Source organism: Mobula birostris, chromosome 1 (assembly GCF_030028105.1).
Source record: "Mobula birostris isolate sMobBir1 chromosome 1, sMobBir1.hap1, whole genome shotgun sequence".
NCBI lineage: Eukaryota > Metazoa > Chordata > Chondrichthyes > Myliobatiformes > Myliobatidae > Mobula > Mobula birostris.
The window spans coordinates 112,217,619-112,237,590 of NC_092370.1; the positions used below are offsets into that span (position 1 = coordinate 112,217,619).

Consider the following 19,972-nt stretch of genomic DNA (forward strand, 5'->3'; position numbering starts at 1 on the left):
TAAAAATTGTGCAAGAAACAGAAATAATATATATTTTAAAAGTGAGGTAGTATCCAAGAGTTCAATGTCCTTTTAGGAATCGGATGGCAGAGGGGAAGAAGCTGTTCCTGAAACACCAAGTGTGTGCCTTCAGGCTTCTGTGCTTCCTACCTGATGGTAACAGTGAGAAAAGGGCATGCCTGGGTGCTGGAGATCCTAAATAATGGACACTGCCTTTCTGAGACACCGCTTCTTGAAGATGTCCTGGGTATTTTATAGGCTAGTACCCAAGATGGAGCCGACTAAATTTACAACCCTCTGCAGCTGCTTTTGGTCCTGTGCAGTAGCCCCCTCCCCCCCAATACCAGACAGTGATGCAACCTGTCAGAATGCTCTCCATGGTACATCGATAGAGGTTTTTGAATGTATTTGTTGACATACCAAATCTCTTCATACTCCTAATGAAGTATAGCCACTGTCTTGCTTTCTTTATAACTGCATCGATATGTTGGGACCTGGTTAGATTGTCAGAGACCTTGACACCCAGGAACTTGAAATTGCTGACTCTCTCCACTTCTGATCCCTCTATGAGGATTGGTATGTGTTCCTTCGTCTTACCCTTCCTGAAGTCCACAATCAGCTCTTTTGTCTTACTGACATTGAGTGCCAAGTTATTGCTGCAACACCATTCCACTAGTTAGCATATCTTGCTCCTGTACACCCTCTCGTCACCATCTGAGATTCTACCAACAATGGTTGTATTGTCAGCAAATTTATAGATGGTATTTGAGCTATGCCTAGCCATGGGTATATAGAGAGTAGAGCAGTGGGCTAAGCACACACCCCCGAGGTGCACCAGTGTTGATCGTCAGCGAGGAGAAGGTGTTAACATCAATCCATACAGATTGTGGTCTTCCGGTTAGGAAGTCGAGAATCCAGTTGCAAAGGGACGTACAGAGGCCCAGGTTCTGCAACTTCTCAATCAGGATTGTGGGAATGATGGTATTAAATGCTGAGCTATAGTCGAAGAACAGCATCCTGACATAGGTTTAGTAATGTCCAGGTGGTCTAAGGCCGTGTGAAGAGCCACTGAGATTGCAACTGCCGTTGACCTAGCGTGGCAATAGGCAAATTGCAATGGGTCCAGATCCTTGCTGAGGCAGGAGTTCAGTCTAGTCATGACCAACCTCTCAAAACATTTCATCACTGTAGATGTGAGTGATACCAGGCGATAGTTATTAAGGCAGCTCACATTATTCTTCTTAGGCACTGGTATAGTTGTTGCCTTTTTGAAGCAAGTGAGAACTTCCACCTTAGCAGTGAGAGGTTCAAAATGTCCTTGAATATTCCCACCAGTTGGTTGGCACAGATTTTCAGAGCCTTACCAGGTACTCCATCAGGACCTTCCACCTTGCGAGGGTTCACTCTCTTTAAAGACAGCCTAACATTGGCCTTTAACACAGAGATCACAAGTCATCAGGTGCAGCTGTAGTTATATTCTCCCTTTCAAAACAGGCAAGAAGGTGTTGAGTTCATTTGGTAGTGAAGCATTGCTGCCATTCATGCTATTAGGTTTCACTTTGTAGGAAGTAATGTTTTGCAAACCCTGCCAGAGTTGTCGCACATCCGAAGTCACCTCCAACCTCATTCAAAATTGTCTCTTCATCCTTGAAATAGCTCTCCGGAAATCATACCTGGTGTTCTGGTATAGGCCTGGGTTGCCAGACTTGAATGCCACAGATCTAGCCTTCAGCAGACGACGTACCTCCTGGTTCATCCACGGCTTTTGGTTCAGGAATGCACAGTAAGTCTTTGTGAACACACACTCATCCACACAGGTTTTAATGAAGTCGGTAACAACTGCAGCATACTCATCCAGGTTCAAAGGTGAATCCCTGAATACAGTCCAGTCCACTGATTCAAAGCAGTCCTGTAGGTGCTCCTGTATTTCCCTTGTCCATACCTTCTTGGTCCTCACTACTGGTGCTGCAGTCTTCAGTCTCTGCCTGTACTCGGGATGCAGTAGAACAGCCAGGTGATCAGACTTCCCGAAGTGAGGGCGTGGAATATCATGGTAGGCATTCTTGATGGTGGTGTAACAATAGTCCAGTGTGTTGTTTCCTCTGGTATGGAAAGTGATCTGTTAATGGTAGTTGCTTGGTGAATGTTTCAGACTAGCCCGGTTAAAATCTTCCAAAACGATGGTGAAGGTGTTAGGGTGTGCAGTTTCGTGCATGTTGATCCCATTGCTCAGATCATCTAAAGCCTGATTGACATTGGCCTGAGGTGGAATGTATATTGCTACCAAAATGATTCCAGAGAACCCACGGTAAGTAAAAAGGATGGCACTTAACTGCCAGATATTTCAGATCTGGTGAGCAGAATTAGGACAGCACTGGTATATTTGTGCACCAAGAAGAATTGATATTGAAGTATACTCCTCCACCTCTGCTTTTGAGAGACTCTGTAGATCTACCCTGACTGTGTATAGTAAGCCCATCACGCAGTCCTAAAGTCCCTCTGATTCAGCACCCTAGCTCTGAGATCATCAATTTTATTCACCAGAGACTCACATTTGCCAGCAAGATAGTTGGTATTGGGAGTTTAAAACCCCGGTTCCTTAAAAACACTTGTATCCCTGATCTGCAGTCACACTTCCTCCATGGAATCCTACGAGGACACATCGGTCCACAATCAGTAATACTTCCATCAGCTTCAAGCAGTGATAGTTCATTAAATGCACTGTCATCTTTGTTGACTGTACTGACCTTGGAAGCAGCTGTGCTTTTTAGCTGTATCAGGCTGAAACGAAAATACTTAATTGTATCCATTGAGACTTCTGCTTCTACTCGAGTCGCCCCTAGGTGCCCCGGAGGAGGTATGATTTAGGGGCAATAGAGCCAGCAAATCAGATTGGAAGACTGTCACTAAAGAAAAATACATAACTGATGTTACTATTTCCTTATACTCAAGCTAGCAATTTTAATGCTGCTCATCTAGATAATTCTTAAATATTGTGAGAGTTCTTTCCTCCTTATGATAGCAATGTGTTTCAGATTCCAACCACCTTCAGGGTGAAAAAGCCCTTGTCAGATCCTCTCTAATTCTCTTACTGCTTACCTCAAAAATATGAAGTCTGGTTTTAAAAGTCTCTGATATTGGGTGTATCTGACTATCCAAAATATCCCTCATCATTTTGCACATGACTGTTGGGACTCCACTCAGCCATCTCTCCTCTCCAAGAAAAGCATATCCAGCCTTTTCAGCTACTCCTCATGCTGAGATACTCCATCCCAGGCAACATACAGGTGATTCTGTCTGCCCACTACCCTGGACCCCCATAAATTTGTCTGTTGCACCAACAGATCAAAAGAGGACCCCATCTCCACAGCACTTCACTCTGCCCTGACGCACCTGGATGGCTCCAACTTTTAGGTCAGAATGCTGTTCATTGACTTTGGTTCGGCATTCAATACTGTGATCCCCTCCAAGCTGATCGCCAAACTTCGCCAGCTTGGTATCAGCTCATCCCTCTGCAATTGGATCTTGGACTTTCTGACTAATAGACCCCAATCAGTTAAGTTAGACAACCTCTCCTCCTCCACTCTCACCCTGAACACCGGCGTGCCTCGAGGCTGTGTGCTGAGCCCTCTTCTGTACTCTCTTTTCACCTATGACTGCATTCCTGTACATGATTCTAACTCCATAATCAAGTTCGCAGGCGACACCACGGTGGTTGGCCTGATCAGAGGGGATGACGAGACGGCCTACAGGGACGAGGTCCGGCACCTGGCCGCGTGGTGTGCTGACAACAACCTGGCCCTTAACACCCAGAAGACCTGGGAGATTATTGTGGACTTCAGGCATACTAGTAGCCACACTTACGTCCCCATCTAACCATCAATGGAGCTGTAGAGGAGCGTGTATCAAGCTTCAAATTCCTTGGTGTCCACGTTTCCGAGGATCTCTCCTGCTCCCTGAACTCTTCCATCCTGATCAAAAAGGCGTAATAGCGCCTTTATTTCCTGCGGAGCGTCAAGAAGGCTCATCTCTGTACCATTGAGAGCATACTCACCAACTGCACCTCAGTGTGGTATGGCAATTATCCCATATCAGACCGCAAAGTACTCCAGCGTGTGGTAAAAACTGCCCAGCGGATTATCGGCACCCAATTGCCCACCATTGAGAACATCTACCATAAACACTGCCTGGGCAGGGCAAAAAGCATTATCAAGGATGCATCTCACCCTAACCGTGGACTTTTTACTCTCCTCCCATCCGGTAGGTACTACAGGGGCCTCCGCTCCCGCACCAGCAGGCGCAGGAAGAGCTTCTTTCCTGAGGCTGTAACCCTGCTGAATCTCACGTCACAGCGCTAAGCAGTATTGCACCCATATTGTACTGTCTCAGCACTTTTATATTTGTGTGCTATAGCACATACTTTTTATTCGCAGTTATTTTGTAAGTAACACTATTCTTTGCATTTCTGGTTAGATGCTAACTGCATTTCATTGGCTTTGTATCTATACTCAGCACAACGACAATAAAGTTTAATCTAATTCTCCTCTGCACCCTCTTAAGTTTAATAATGTCCTTCGTATAGTGTGGCAACCAGAACTGAATCAAAATCAGATTTATAATCGCTGACATACTGGCAATGTGTTGTTTTGTGGCAGCAGTACAGTGTAAAGACATAAAAATCTATACATTATAAACAGTGCAACAAAAGAAATAATAAGGTAATGTTCACGGATCATTCAGAAGTTTGATGACAAAGGAGAAGTTGCTCCTCAGTCATTATGGTTTTCATGCTTCATGATGAATGTGACCTTTAATGGTAGGGAAGGTTGTGTCCATGATCGAGCCATGTGTATGGAGGATCCATATCAGGTTGTGATGTAACTGGTCAGAATGCTCTCCACCATACATTCATTGAAACCTGGAAGAGTCTTCGGTGACATATCAAATCTCCTAAAACGCTTAACAAATTAGAGCCATTAGCCTGCCTTCTTCATGACTGCATTAGTGTATCGTGCCTAGGATAAACCCTCTGAGATGTTGATGTTTTGGAACTTGAAGCTGTTCACCCTTTCCACCACTGACTCCCCTCAATGAAGACTGGTGCATGTTCTCCTGACTTCTTGAAGACCACTATCAGTACTTGGGTCTTGCTGATGTTGAATGTGAGGTTGTTGCACCACTCAACCAGCTGATCTATATCACTCACCATCTGATATTCTACTGAAAACAGAGGTATCATTGGTGAATTTGTAAATGACATTTGAGCTGCACTTAGCCATACAGTCATGAGTATATAGGGAGAAGAGCAGTGGGGTAAGCACACAGCCTTGAGGTGTACATGATACTCCAGCTGTGGCCTAATCAATATGTTATAAAACTGTACCATAATCTCCCTATTCCAGCAAGAGGTAGTTTTGTGGGCGACACCACCTTGTTAATGAGAGAGGTCCAAGGAGAATGGCCGGACTGGTTCAAGCTGATAGGAAGGTGCCATTAAATCAAGTAACCACATGTTACAACAGTAGTGTACAGAGGAGCATCTCTGAATGCACAACATATCGAACCTTGAAGTGGATGGGCTACAGCAGTAGAAGACCATGAGCATACACTCAGTGGCCATTTTATTAGGTACAGGAGGTACGTAATAAAGTGGCTACCGCATGTATATGCCTTCTTCTTTGGTCAGCTTAAAGATCAAGTTTGGTCACAGAACATCAGGTTGGCCACCAAGTGCAAGGTATACAGGGCCGTTGTCATATCAACCTTGTTATACGGATGTGAGACATGGTGCCCATATCAGAGACACTTACACCAGCTTGACCAACTGCAGCAGCATCACCTGCGCTTTCTGATGAGGATCACCTGGCGAGGCAAGGTCTCCAATACCGAGGTTCTCTCTCGAGCCGGAATGCCAGCAGTTTCAACCTTGGTGATGTCAGCCCAACTGCACTGGGCAGGACAAGTTGTCAGAATGCCTGACGGAAGACTGCCCAAGGACATCTTGTACGGCCAACTGTCCAGTGGTACCCGAAAATGAGGAGGCCAGGGACTACAGTACAAGGGTGTCCTGCACAGGAGCCTCGAGAAAGCTGGCATTGCCCCATCAACATGCGAGGATCTGGCTCAAGATCACTCACAGTGGAGGGACGCCATCAGAAAAGGTGTGGACGCTGCTGAGAACAAGCTCAACGAGGCAACGGGAAAGGCACAGGAAGCGCCACAACAGAGCTTCTGCCCCTGCTGCCCCTCCAGCCCTCACCTGCCAAGTATGTGGCAAGCAGTGCCTGTCAAGGATCGGCCTGTACATCCACTCCAGGAAGCACATATCAAACCCCATTAACTGACCGAAAGGAACGATCATCATCCTATGGGATGGATAGCCAGAGATCTACCTGTAATGCCAAATTTAGGAATGTATGGACTTCACGAAAATCAATGTGTTCCTCAATACTCCCAGTGATATATTATTGTCACGTGTTCTAAAGTACAGTGAAAAACTGCTTTGTATGCCATCCATGCAGATTATTTCATTACAACTGTGCCTTAAGGTAGCATAAGAAAAAAAAACAATTACTGTATGCAGAATAAAGTGTTACATTTACAAAGAAAGTGCAGTGTAGGTAGACAATGAGTGCAAGGCCATAATGATGTAGATTGTGAGATTCAGAGTCCATTTTATTGTTCTGGGGGTCTGTTACTAACCCTACCATTCATTGTGTATGTACTTCCCTTATTTGTGATCCTGTGATCTGTCTTGGAGGCTGACATTCAAGAGAGTGAACCCTCGAGAGGTATCAGATCACAATGGTGTACCTGGTAGGGCTCTGAAAACCTGTGCCAACCAACTGGCAGGAGTGTTCAAGGCCATCTTCAAATTCTTACTGCTGTAGTCAGAGATTCCCATCTTTTTCAAAAGGGCAACAATCATACCAGTGCCCAAAAAGAGCAAGGTGAGCTGCCTCAATGACTGTCGTCCAGTGGCACTCACATCTAATGTGATAAAGTGCACGTTAGAGGTTGGTCATAGCTAGAATCAACTCTTGCCAAAGCCAGGATATGGACCCATGGCAAGTTGCCCAACGCTAGAATAGGTCTATAACAGTTGTAATCTCACTAGCTTTTCACTCAGCCTTGGGTCACCTGAACAATAGTAATATCTACGTCAGGCCGCTGTTTATTGATTACAGCTCAGCCTTCAACACAATCATATCCTCAGTTCTATATACAAACTCCAAAACCTGGGTCTCTATACCTCCCTCTGCAACTAGATTCTTGACTTCCTCCCTAGAAGTCTGTGCAGATTGGAAATAATATCTTCACTTCACTGACAATCGACACTGGTGCATCTCAAGGACACATGCTTAGCCCACTGCTCTATTCTCTCTACACCCAAATGTGTGGCTTGGTGCAGCTCAAACGCCATCTATAAATTTGCTGATGACACGATTGTTGGCAGAATTTCAAGTGGTGATGAGGCATACAGGAGTGAGATAAATCAGCTGGTTGAGTAGTGTCATAACAACAACCATGCACTCAATGTCAGTAAAACCAAGGGATTGATTGTGGACTTCAGGGAGGGTCAAAGGAACACACACTAGTCCTCAACGAGGGATCAGCAGTGGAAAGGGTGAGCAGTTTCAACATCCTGGGTATCAGCATTTCTGAAGATCTACCCTAGGCCTAAAATTGATGCAATTACAAAGGAGGCACTACAGCAGCTATATTTCATTAGGAGTTTGAAGAGAATTGGTATGCAGCCAAAGGCACTTGCAGGTTTCTACAGATGTACCATGGAGAGCATTCTACCTTGTTGCATCACCGTCTAGTATGGAGGAGTCACTGCACAGCACTGGAAAAAGCTGCAGATGGTTGTAAGTTCAGCCAGCTTCATCATGGGTATTAGCCTCTCCAGCATTGAGGACACCTTCATAAGGTCATGCCTCAAAAAGGCAGCATCCATCATTAAGGGCCCCCGTCGTCCAGGACATGCTCTTTTCTCATTGCTATCTTCAAGGAGGAGGAACAAGAGCTTGGAGATGAACTCAACGTTTCAGGAACAGCCTCTTCCCCTCTATTACCAGATTTCTGAATAGACAATGAACTCATGTACACTACCTCATAGTTTTTCCTCTATTTTTGCACTACTTATTTATTTTAATTTTTTATATATACTTATTGTAATTTATAGTTTTTTATTATTATGTCATGCAAAGCAACAAATTTCACAACATATGCTGGTGATATTAAACCTGATTCTGATTTTCACATCATAAAACTGAAACTATATTTCATACATATGTCAGCAGTAGATGCAGGCAGCTCATCACTGACAGAATGTTCTGTCCTACTGATTTTCCAGTCAGGCCTGATATGTTGCTGGTCCTTACAATATGAAGAGTTCCCTGGTCTTAATACCCCACCCTACGAATGGACAGATCTTTAAGGCTTTGCAATTAAACTGAGAGAGCTGCAGACAGAAAACATTTCTGCCCAGTCGAATACTGGAAAATACAATTTTATGGGTATTAATCAAGTTGACGGGTGTAAACACTTCAATGAGAGAATCCACAGTGGAAAGAAATGTTCAAATGATAGCTGCATAGTTATTTCAAAAAAAAAGAAATACTACATGGAGGAGCAAGGAAATGAGATTAGTTGGATAGCTCCTACATTGGGCCAATACAATTTACAACTGTTGTCTCCCCCTCTGCCCCCCCCATATGTTAACTATCCTGTGATTGGAATGAATGATTCTTCTATGCTAAGCATGGATATTAACAACAGAATTACCTCCATGGAATCTTTAAAACTTGATCATACATCCAAACTTAGAATTATTTTCAAGGCACTGAATTGATGCCCTTTTGAGATTTGGAACTATATAACAGCTGTCCTATAATAGAAACTGATCAACAATATTGAGACTTGTTTCTGCTTTAGTTGTAGGCATTGGTTGCTTTTAGAAACAAATGAGAGTGAGGTCTATTACAGTTAAAGTGCAGAGTAGGATTCACATTTTGTTCTCTTGAAGTAGGACCTGGGCAAAAGATGTTAGCAAATTATTTATTCATTGTGTGGGCACGGAGCGAAGGAGTGGGGTATCCCAGATTAAGAATTTTAAAGAAGCATAGATGCTATAAATCTAAAATAAAAACAGAAATCCTGAAAATATTCACCAGATGAGGGTGCCTCAGTTAATATTGTCACATGAAAAAAATCACATTAGACAAATGTGTTTGCATGTTTAGAGTTGTGACCAGCAGAACAGGCAGGAAGAAACTAGTGGATGTGTTGCATTTGAAATTCCCCAATGTCTTTGCTAAGGTGCTGCACAAGGTTATGAAAAAAAGAGCTAATGGGATTAGGGATATTATTAAAGAAGAAGAGAAACAGCAGAAGTGGAAATTAAAAAAGAACAAGGACAATGATAACTAGAAAAGAGGATTAAAATGAAAACATGTTAAAGTTGCCTCATTCAGGTTAAGAATTAATGGCACAAGTAGAAATAGATAGCTATAATGTGTTTGCAGGGTGACCAAAGCTAAGAACCAAGTATCTCAAAAATAACAGCACATCTTTTGAGTTAGGGATACTATGACAGTAAACCAATGCAGGTGCCAATGCTTGGCTCCAGATGTTCATAATCTAGATCAAAAATTTAAATGAAGGGACCAAGTGTAATACTTTCAAGCTTATTGATGATATAAAGCTGGGTGGCAGTGTTGTTGTGAGCAGAGTGCAGAAAAAATTCAGTGGTGTATTAGACTAAGACTGGGGGAGAACAGGGCAGATTGTATCGATAATGAGGTCAGCTATTTCAGTAGAATAACAAAGCAATGTTTTTGATAAATATTAAAAAATCAAGGGTGTTGATCTTCGAATATCTGGGTTTCAGATGCAGCCCCTTGAAATGACCCAGAAGCTAAATGTTCACAATGACAATGACTTTGACTTGAAAACGAAGTGCAATAAGTCCACAAATATTCTTTGTGAATCATAAAGAAATTTTTGAGGGGACAATACATGACCTAATTAATATATGACTTGATTTCTATTTACCAATATTGCAAATGGAAATTGCGCCATCAATGGTATCTCTTTGTGCATGTCTCTGCCAAACACCTAACATGTACTGTTGTATATCATAAACAGATATGTTGGTCAAATTTTGCAAATTGCTGCATTGATGTATGAATGACTATAAATTTTGCCATCGTAACATTTAATTATTGATACTTACATAGTGCCCCAGTATTATGCAGTCCAAGTTTTAGGCATCTTTCTCCAAACTCAAGCTCTACGAGGTTCAAATCTCTCACCTTGGTCAACAAATGAAGAAATAGTAAATTTTCCTTCTCTCATCAAGACGGAAAACCAATACCATGTTATAAATGACTGTCCTTCACTTTTCCTACAGGTACAATAATGTGTTACGGACAAACAGGGGCAGGAAAAACTTACACAATGACTGGAGCTACGGAGAAATATGAGTACCGTGGCATCATTCCCAGGGCAATTCAACAGGTACCGATTTGCAGGGACAATGTCAATCAATTGTGACTTAGCGATTTCATTTCCTGTTCACTCTGGGCACCAGATACAGGTTCTTCTTTATCTTGCACTGTATGTTATTCAATAATCATAGTTCTACACCCTACAATAACTTTGTTTGGAGATTCTCAAAACCAGAAACCCTTTAATTTATCTCATAAGTCTTGCAACTATGTGCTTTAAAGACGAACATTTTAGTTTTATTTAATCACTGGAGTATAAATTTGGTGATTTCTGGTTTTGAACTTTAAGGAAGAATATAACCACATTTGCCCAAAGATGAATATAAAATTAACCATAACATTAGAATATCATACCACCAATAGGTAAAGTGGCATTTCTCTGGCTTGTTTGTGACCACAGAATTAAATTTAATGTCGCTGCCATAGGGGATTTATTGTTAGGATAAAACAAAGCTTACAATATCATAATAGAAGTTAAGAGGATAGAAATGAAAGGAAATCCCAGTCAGAAAGAAATTTTCTTTAATATAATCCTCTACACATGCTTGGAATAGTCAAAGAATTATTTTTGAAGTATATTTACTATTGGATTGTAGATCAAGCAGCAGCCAATTTTAAAGCAGCAAGATCCTCTAAAGGACAATCGAGTTAAATGACCAAGTAATCTTTTAGTATAACTGGTTAAAGATAAAACAGGACAACAACAGAACTCCCCATATGTCGAAAAAGTGGTATGAGATAATATCTATTCAAGGGAAGAAAGAGCTTTGGTATAAGGATATGCAGCCAGAAATAAAATGTTATCTCAGAGCTTCATTGAAACAACAGCCTAGGTTAACTTACATATGACTTTGTTTGACAGCGTAACAACAGAATTCAGAAAGTGATAAGAGAGCAAAGGTATCAGTGATAACAAGAATAATATGAGGGATGGATAGGAAGATGGAGTAAAGGAACTGTGAAATGGTGGGCGACAGTAAGAAAAGGCTGATGATAAGTGAATTTCCGTTCTACTCTGCAAGAATGAATTTCCTGCATACTAGAAAGTTAGGAATTCAAATCCCATCCAAGGGGTTTATTCTAAAATGCACACTGAGGAAACACTGCCCTAGTTGAGATGAAGTATGTCAAATTAAGTGTAAAACTGAAGTGCTGTGTATTCCAAAATGAACTAGAACATCTTCTGACACATTCAAGTAGAGCTGTTCTCCAGCTTACCTCTCAATCATTATCACTAAAACATGATCTAATCTTGTACAGTGCCTTGAAAAGATATTCAGCCCCCACAATGATTTTCACATTTTACTGTCTCATTTTCTAAATTTAAAATATTTTGAAGTAGGATTTTTGAGCTGATCTACAAAACATTGTGCTTCATGTCAAATCAAAAAAAATTCTAAAACCTCAACAATTTACAAAAATTAAAAACCAAAATTGTGAAGCTGAAAAAGTATTCATCCTCTCAGCATAGCAATCACAAACTTTCTTCAGATGCAAAATACTGCTACCTTACCAACTCACCCTATTTTTGATGTAGAAAATTGGAGGATCACTTGTTTTGAAAAAATTCATAAGAGTAACTACCCTGTTTCTCTCAAACAACAGGAATTCTGCAGATGCTGGAAATCCAAGCAACACACATCAAAGTTGCTGGTGAACGCAGCAGGCCAGGCAGCATCTCTAGGAAGAGGTGCAGTTGACGTTTCAGGCCGAGACCCTTCGTCAGAACTAACTGAAGGAAGAGTGAGTAAGGGATTTGAAAGTTGGAGGGGGAGGGGAGATCCAAAATGGTAGGAGAAGACAGGAGGGGGAGGGATAGAGCCAAGAGCTGGACAGGTGATAGGCAAAAGGGGATACGAGAGGATCATGGGACAGGAGGTCCGGGAAGAAAGACGGGGGGGGGGGGACCCAGAGGATGGGCAAGAGGTATATTCAGAGGGACAGAGGGAGAAAAAGGAGAGTGAGAGAAAGAATGTGTTCATAAAAATAAGTAACAGATGGGGTACGAGGGGGAGGTGGGGCATTAGCGGAAGTTAGAGAAGTCGATGTTCATGCCATCAGGTTGGAGGCTACCCAGACGGAATATAAGGTGTTGTTCCTCCAACCTGAGTGTGGCTTCATCTTTACAGTAGAGGAGGCCGTGGATAGACATGTCAGAATGGAAATGGGATGTGGAATTAAGATGTGTGGCCACTGGGAGATCCTGCTTTCTCTGGCGGACAGAGCGTAGATGTTCAGCAAAGCGGTCTCCCAGTCTGCGTCGGGTCTATCCACGGCGTCCTCTACTGTAAAGATGAAGCCACACTCAGGTTGGAGGAACAACAGCTTATATTCCGTCTGGGTAGCCTCCAACCTGATGGCATGAACATCGACTTCTCTAACTTCTGCTAAGGCCCCACCTCCCCCTCATACCCCATCTGTTACTTATTTTTATGAACACATTCTTTCTCTCACTCTCCTTTTTCTCCCTCTGTCCCTCTGAATATACCTCTTGCCCATCCTCTGGGTCCTCCCCCCCCATCTTTCTTCCCGGACCTCCTGTCCCATAATCCTCTCGTATCCCCTTTTGCCTATCACCTGTCCAGCTCTTGGCTCTATCCCTCCCCCTCCTGTCTTCTCCTATCATTTTGGATCTCCCCCCCCTCCAACTTTCAAATCCCTTACTCACTCTTCCTTCAGTTAGTCCTGACGAAGGGTCTCGGCCTGAAACATCGACTGCACCTCTTCCTAGAGATGCTGCCTGGCCTGCTGCGTTCACCAGCAACTTTGATGTGTGTTACCCTGTTTCTCTATAAGGTCAAACAGTATAGTAGAGATCCAACAGACCAAGCCAAAAGGAAAATAAAAGAGCATTCAAGACAATTCAGAGAGGTGATAGCGAAGCACAAATCTGAGGAAGGGTACAAGACCTTCTCAAAGGCACTGAACATACCTTGGAGCTCAGGGTAGTCCGTTGTGAAAAAGTGGAAAAAATATGAAACCACAGCCACACTGCCTAGGTCAGGCCGCCCCTCTAAGCTTAGTCCTTGGAGAAGAACAGTACTTGCAAGAAAGGCTACTGTAATGCCAACAGTCACTCTGAGTGAGCTACAGAATCAGTGGCTGCAACTGGAGATGAAGTTCATAACTGCACAATCTATAAGGCCTTGCACAAAAAGAATATTTTTGGAAGAGTGGCAAGTCCTGGCTCTTGGAAGATAGAAGAAGTAGGTCTTCTGGTCGAATGAGACTAAAGTGGAACTTTTTGGCCTCAACACTAAGCAGTATGTGTGGCGTTAATCTTATACTGCACACCAGCCAGGTAACACCATCCCTACTTTAAAGTATGGTGGAGGTGGCATCATGCTTTTCAGCAGCAAGGACTGGAAATCTGGCCAGGAATGATGGGAAGATGAATACTAAATACAGAGAGATCCTGGATAAAAACCTGCAGCTTCTGCCATAAAGATTAAACTGGGGAGTAAATTTGTCTTTCAGCAGGAAAACGATCCAAAGCACACTGCCAGAGCAACCATGGAGTGGCTTCTAATGAAGAAAATTGATGTCTTTGAGTGGCCCAGTCAAAAACATGACCTTAACCTGATCAAACATCTCTGGAAAGACCTCAAGATTGCTGTCTACCGCTGCTCCCCAACTCACCTGGCACAGATTGAGCAATTTTGCAAAAACGAATGGGCAAATCTTGCTCCACCATTGTGTAAAGCTAATAGAGACTTATCCAAAAAGACTACAGGCTGTAATAGCTGCAAGAAGAGGCTCAACTAAGTACTGAGCAAGAGTTGGGGGGGATGAATAATTTTGAACTGCTGACATTTCAGTTTTTAAATATTTTATTTTTCATACTTCACAATTTTCATTGGGTTTTTTGGGCTCTACTGTGAACAAATAAAAATTCTCAGTTATTTTGATTAAAATCCCTGGTTGTAATACTCATTTATGTGAACAAAGGGGCTGAATACTTTTCCAAGGTACTGTATGTCAGTTCTCTTTACAAAACGTTTTGATGTGTTCCCATAGTGACCGAATACATATCAAATAGTTATAAAATTGTTTGGGATGTACTAAGGCCTTGATGTGCTCTGTAAGTGCACTTCCTCTTTTATTTCTGTTTATCAATTTTTGAGTAAAATAAGTGTGATTGTATACAGATGAACTTCTACATACACTACCTGAGCCTGTCTTCCCTCAGTCCACCTCCGATGAAATTGGAATTGAAGAAGTACCATACATAAAACATAAACAGTATCCATTTTGGAACATAGGCTATTTTATACTAACATTGATAACTAGCATTAAGGCACCTGTTTTAGTTATTCTCTCCACCACCTAGACTGCTACAGAGGAAAAGGGGAAATCTTGAAAAAGAACACAAAGAAAAATCTTGCTTTGCTTTTGCCTACAGATTTTTAAAGAGGTGGAAGAACAAGCAGACCTTGCCCTCACCTTATATGTTTCTTACTTGGAGATTTATAATGAAACTCTCTTTGACCTGCTGTCCATGATGCCTGACAGTCCAACATCTGATACACACATGTCAATAGTAGAGGACGACCATGGTGTACGTATCAAAGGACTTTCCATCCATTTGGTCACCAATGAGGAAGATGCCCTGAACTATCTGTTTGAGGTGAGAAAAGTGAGGGAAGGTGACGAAGCAAGGAAATGTGATCAAGGGCATAATAGTGGGCAGTTTTCAGGAACAAATTGATCTAGATGGAAATCTTTAAAAAATTATGTAGACTTTATTGCTTATTTGATAGGGTTTGACCTGAAATGTTAATTGTAAATTGTCAGACACTGCCTTGGCTTGCCAACTTGTCTTCCAGCATATTGTTAATGTATTTACCCAACTTTAATTTCCCTTGAGAGGCTGTAGTGTGGTAGACATCCTCTAATTGCTGCAGTGTTGCATTGTGATACATCTGAGTAACTTGCAGCTATTCAAAGGGCTGTTAAGGATTAACCAATCCTATGTGGAACTAGATTCATGCATAGTCTAGACTGAGAAAGGGCGACAGATTTCCTTCCCACAAAAGTTTGTTATAACAATTCAGTCGCTTCATGGTCACTTATAAGATCTATTTTTCATACATTTATGTCCTCAAAACTCCCATGATGAGATTTGAATGTTCACTTTCTATGCTATTAGTCTTAGACTAGTCTTGTCATATAAACACCACGCCATCAAATTTTGAATGAAATAGTCTTGGATATTTAAAAACTTTTAAGAACTGGAAAATGACATGCCTCCTAAGTAATTTGTTAGTTTTTCAAGTGCTTTTGTAAACCATCCTCTCTCTGGCAATACTTTGAATAGCATTTAAGCCTTGTTATTGTCTGTCTTGTTCCCAATTAAATGATTCCTTTAAACTACACCAATTAGAAAGCAAGAACATGTATTCATCAGCTTTCAGACACATTTTTAATTGCTTCAAATACATTAATTCTTTTTTGAAGTGCATTCACTGGGGTTGTGTAGACAAGACAAAACAAACAGTATGAGGTAAATGTCTAATTAATCTCTTCCTGGTGGAATTAGTTGGGATCTGAGTATGGCCAGGGCAATGGAAGAATTTCTTCTGTTCTTTCTTTCAAAGCTGCGGGGCCTGATAATATACTTTGTTGGGTGCTGAGGGATTCACAGTAGCAGGTTTCATGTGAACCTTCAGTGTGGCACATGACAGACATTGCGATGTCATGGCCAGACACTGCAATGTGGCTTTTCAGTTCAACCCAAGGTTTGAGTCTCTAGGCTACGTTGTTTGCAACAGTTAACAGACATTATAACACGCATCTTCAACATCTCTCTGGAACAGTCCACTGTCCCCTCAGACTTCAAGGTGGCTACCAACATTCCGATGCCCAAGAGGGTGACAGTAACCTGCCTCAACGATTACTGTCCAGTAGCACTGACTTTAACAATAATGAAGTGCTTTGAGTAGCTGGTTATGGATCGCATTAAATCCCATCTTCCTGATACACTGGACCCTTTCCAGCTCGTTTATTGCTCAGATTGTCAACTGAAGATGCCATAGCCTCCACTCTATTCTGTACCATCTGAAAATGGTGCCTCGTGTGCCAGGATGCAGATAAATCAACCTCAGCTCAGCGTTTAATACGATCATCCCTCAGAAGTTGGTGGGTAACTGTTGTCGTTGGGTCTCAACACCTCTCTGAATCCTAGGTTTCTTGACAGAAAGGCTACGGTCCATATTGGCAGAAACATCTCTAGCTCCATCACACTGAGCACTTGAGTTCCTCAGGGCTGTGTGCTTAGCCCACTGCTGTTCACGCTGCTGATGCATGATTGAACTGCTAAATCCTGTTCAAACCAAATCATCAAGGTGGCTGATGACACAACAGTCATTGGCCTGATCAACAATGATGATGAGATGGTTTAAACAGAGGAGGTAGAGCAGCTAGTCGAATGGTATGAGCATAACAACCTGAGTCTCAATGTGGATAAGACCACAGAAAGGATTGTGGACTTTAGGAAGGTACAGGCTGACCATTTATTAATGCATATAGATGGCTCCTCCATGGAGATCATTAGGAGCACCAAGTTTTTTGGATACACTTCACGAACAATCTCACTTGGTCCCTCAACACCACCTCTTTGATCAAGAAAGCACAGCAACATCTCCACTTCCTGAGGAGATTGAGGCAAGTGAAGCTCCCCCTTCTCCCATTCTAACCAATTTTTACAGAAGCATCACCAAGAGTGTTTTGTTGAGCTGCATCACTGTCTGGTACAGGAATTGCAAGGCTGAAAGGATTATCAGATCTCTTCCACCCAATAGAGATATTTATCAGGAGTGCTGCATACACTGGGCCCTTAGCATTGTCAATGATCGCTCCCATCTATCCAACAATCTCTTTGAACCCCCTACCCGCTTACCATCAGGGAGGAGGTACTATAGCATTAGGACAAGGACTGTTAGGATAGGAAACAGCTTCTTCCCTCAGACCATAGGTCTACGGAACTCCCTGCCTCCACCAAGGTCTCATCGTGCATGTAGAGCCAATTGCATTACACTGTTTACTTTTTAACTATATCATAAATGCACCTTATTATTTGTTAATTTACTACTGGTAATCTAACATTAAATGTTATATGTGTGAGTTATATGTACTGTGCTATGCACCTTGGTCTGTAGGAACGTTGTTTTGTTTAGCGGTTATCATGACAATAAACAGGACTGGAACTTGAATTAGTACCCTAAAATCAATAACACTGACTAGAATCACACTTATGGTGCACTGAGTTGCAGCTACTCAGAGAACGTGTTAAGGAACTGAAGCTGCAGCTCAGTGACATTTGACTCATATGGGATACTGAGGAAATGATAGACTGGAGCTATAGGGAGGTAGTCACCCCTAGATTGCAGAAGGTAGGTAACTGGGTGACTGTAAGGAGAAGGAAGGGAATTGGGCAGCCAGGGCAGAGTACCCCTGTGGCCATTCCCCTCAATAATAAGTATACGATTTTGGATACTGTTGAGGGATCGACCTACCAGTGGGGAGCCACAATGACTGTGTCTGTGGCGCTGTGGCTCAGAAGAGAAGGGAGATGAAGATTTCTGCAGTAATGATAGGAGATACCTTAATTACAAGAATAAAGATGTGGACATCATAGGGACACCCATATGGTATGTTGCCTCCTAGGTGCTAGTGTCAGGAATGTCTCGGATCAAGTCCATGGCATTCTGACAGGGGAGGGTAAGTAACCAGAAGTCTTGATGCATAATGGCACCAATGACATAGGCAAGAAAGGCAAAGACGGTCCCGAAGAGAGATTTTAGGGAGCAAGGTAGAAAGCTGAAAAGTAGGACACCAACACAGTAATCTCTAGATTGCTGCCTGTGCTACGCGCCAGAGAGGGCAAGAATTGGAGCATTTGACAGATAAATGTGTGGCTGAGGAACTGATGCAGGGGTCAGGGGTTCAGATTCTGGATCATTGGGATCTCTTCTGGGAAAGGTATGACCAGTACAAAAGGGATGGGTTACACTTGAACCAGATGGGATCCAATACCTTTGCGGGCAGGTTAGCTAGAGTTGTTCGGGAGGGGTTAAAATAATTTAGCAGGGGAATAGGAACTTAAGTGGTAGGGCTGAGATAGGGCAGTTGGTTTACAAACAGAGGCTGCTAGCAAGGACAGACTGATGATAAGGCAAAATTGCAGTCAATGGGATGAGTTGCAGTGTAAGAGGGGGGACAAAATGGGAACAAAATTGAAAAGGTGATGAATACAGGACTGAAGGTTTTATATGTGAATGCATGCAGTATACAGGATAAGGTAGATGAACTTGTAGCACAGTTAGAGACTGGCAGGTGTTACATACCTCGTAGGTATCTTGTGACTGTCTTATGACCATGATGTAATTGAGTATCTTGTGAGCCTGATGTGATGGTGGAGTGATGTGATTTTCCTGCCAGTGTGAGGTCACGTGATGACATGTTCTCAACAGGTATATAAAGGGAAACCACTGTTGTGACGCAGTTAGTTTCAGTTTAGTTCGTCAGTTAATTCGACAGTTACTCCATTATGCTGCGTATTCGTCTCATGACGCAGTTTCGTTTTAAAGTGGAGCTTTACTTTCTATTGTAAGTCTAGTATTGGAGAGTTCTGATACTTGATATCTGTGAAGGGAAGAAATGTAAATGTATCTGGAAATTGAAAGTTTTGTTATGCTGAGCAAAAAAAAAATTTAAAAATTTTAAAAAAAGAAAGCAAGAGGTGACATAGGAATGGAACCTGTAGAATACTTGTGAGTAGAGCCAAGAAACAGCAAGGGTAAAAAGACCCTGATGGGAGTTGTACACCAGCCTCCAGACAGTAGAAACGGTGTGGGCTACAAATTACAACAGGAGATAGAAAAAGCATGTCAAAAGGGCAATGTTACGATAATCATGGGGGATTTCAATATGCAGGTAGATTGGAAAAATTAGGTTGGTGTTGGATCCCAAGAGGGGGAATTTGTAGAATGCCTACAAGATGGCTTTTTAGAGCAGCTTGTGGTTGAGCCCACCAAGGATCAGTTATTCTGGATTGGGTGTAGTGCAGTGAACCAAAATTGATTTGAGAGTTTATGGTAAAGGAACCTTTAGGGGCCAGTGATCATTATACTGTATGATAGAATTCACCCTGCAATTTGAGAGGGAGAAGCTAAAGTCAGATGTATCCGCATTATAGTGGAGTAAAGGAATTTAAAGAGGCACGTAGGAAGAGCTGGCCAAAGTTGATTGGAAGGGAATACTAGAAGAGATGACAGCACAGCAGCAATGGCTGGAATTCCTGGAAGCAATTTGGAAGGCGCAGTATGGATAAATGCCAAAGAAGATGTCTAAAGGCAGGGTGATGCAACCGTGACTGACAGGGGAAGTCAAAGCCAACATAAAAGCTAAAGAGAGAGCATATAATAAACCAAAAATTAGTGGGAAGTTAGAGGATTGAG

At 42.3% G+C, this 19,972-nt stretch overlaps 1 protein-coding gene across 6 annotated transcripts in view; it reads left to right on the forward strand.

Moving 5' to 3' along the window:
* The window catches only part of kif9 (kinesin family member 9), a 103,753-nt gene that overhangs the window by 18,538 nt on the left and 65,243 nt on the right, over positions 1 to 19,972 (forward strand). For 5 of the 6 annotated variants that reach the window (XM_072269195.1, XM_072269104.1, XM_072269026.1 and 2 more), the window contains 2 exons: positions 10,418 to 10,524; positions 14,917 to 15,141. In XM_072269195.1, coding sequence (XP_072125296.1) covers positions 10,418 to 10,524; positions 14,917 to 15,141 — 332 coding nt within the window. The remainder of the gene's footprint in view (positions 1 to 10,417; positions 10,525 to 14,916; positions 15,142 to 19,972) is intronic. The other variant, XM_072269343.1, reaches the window with a different exon arrangement.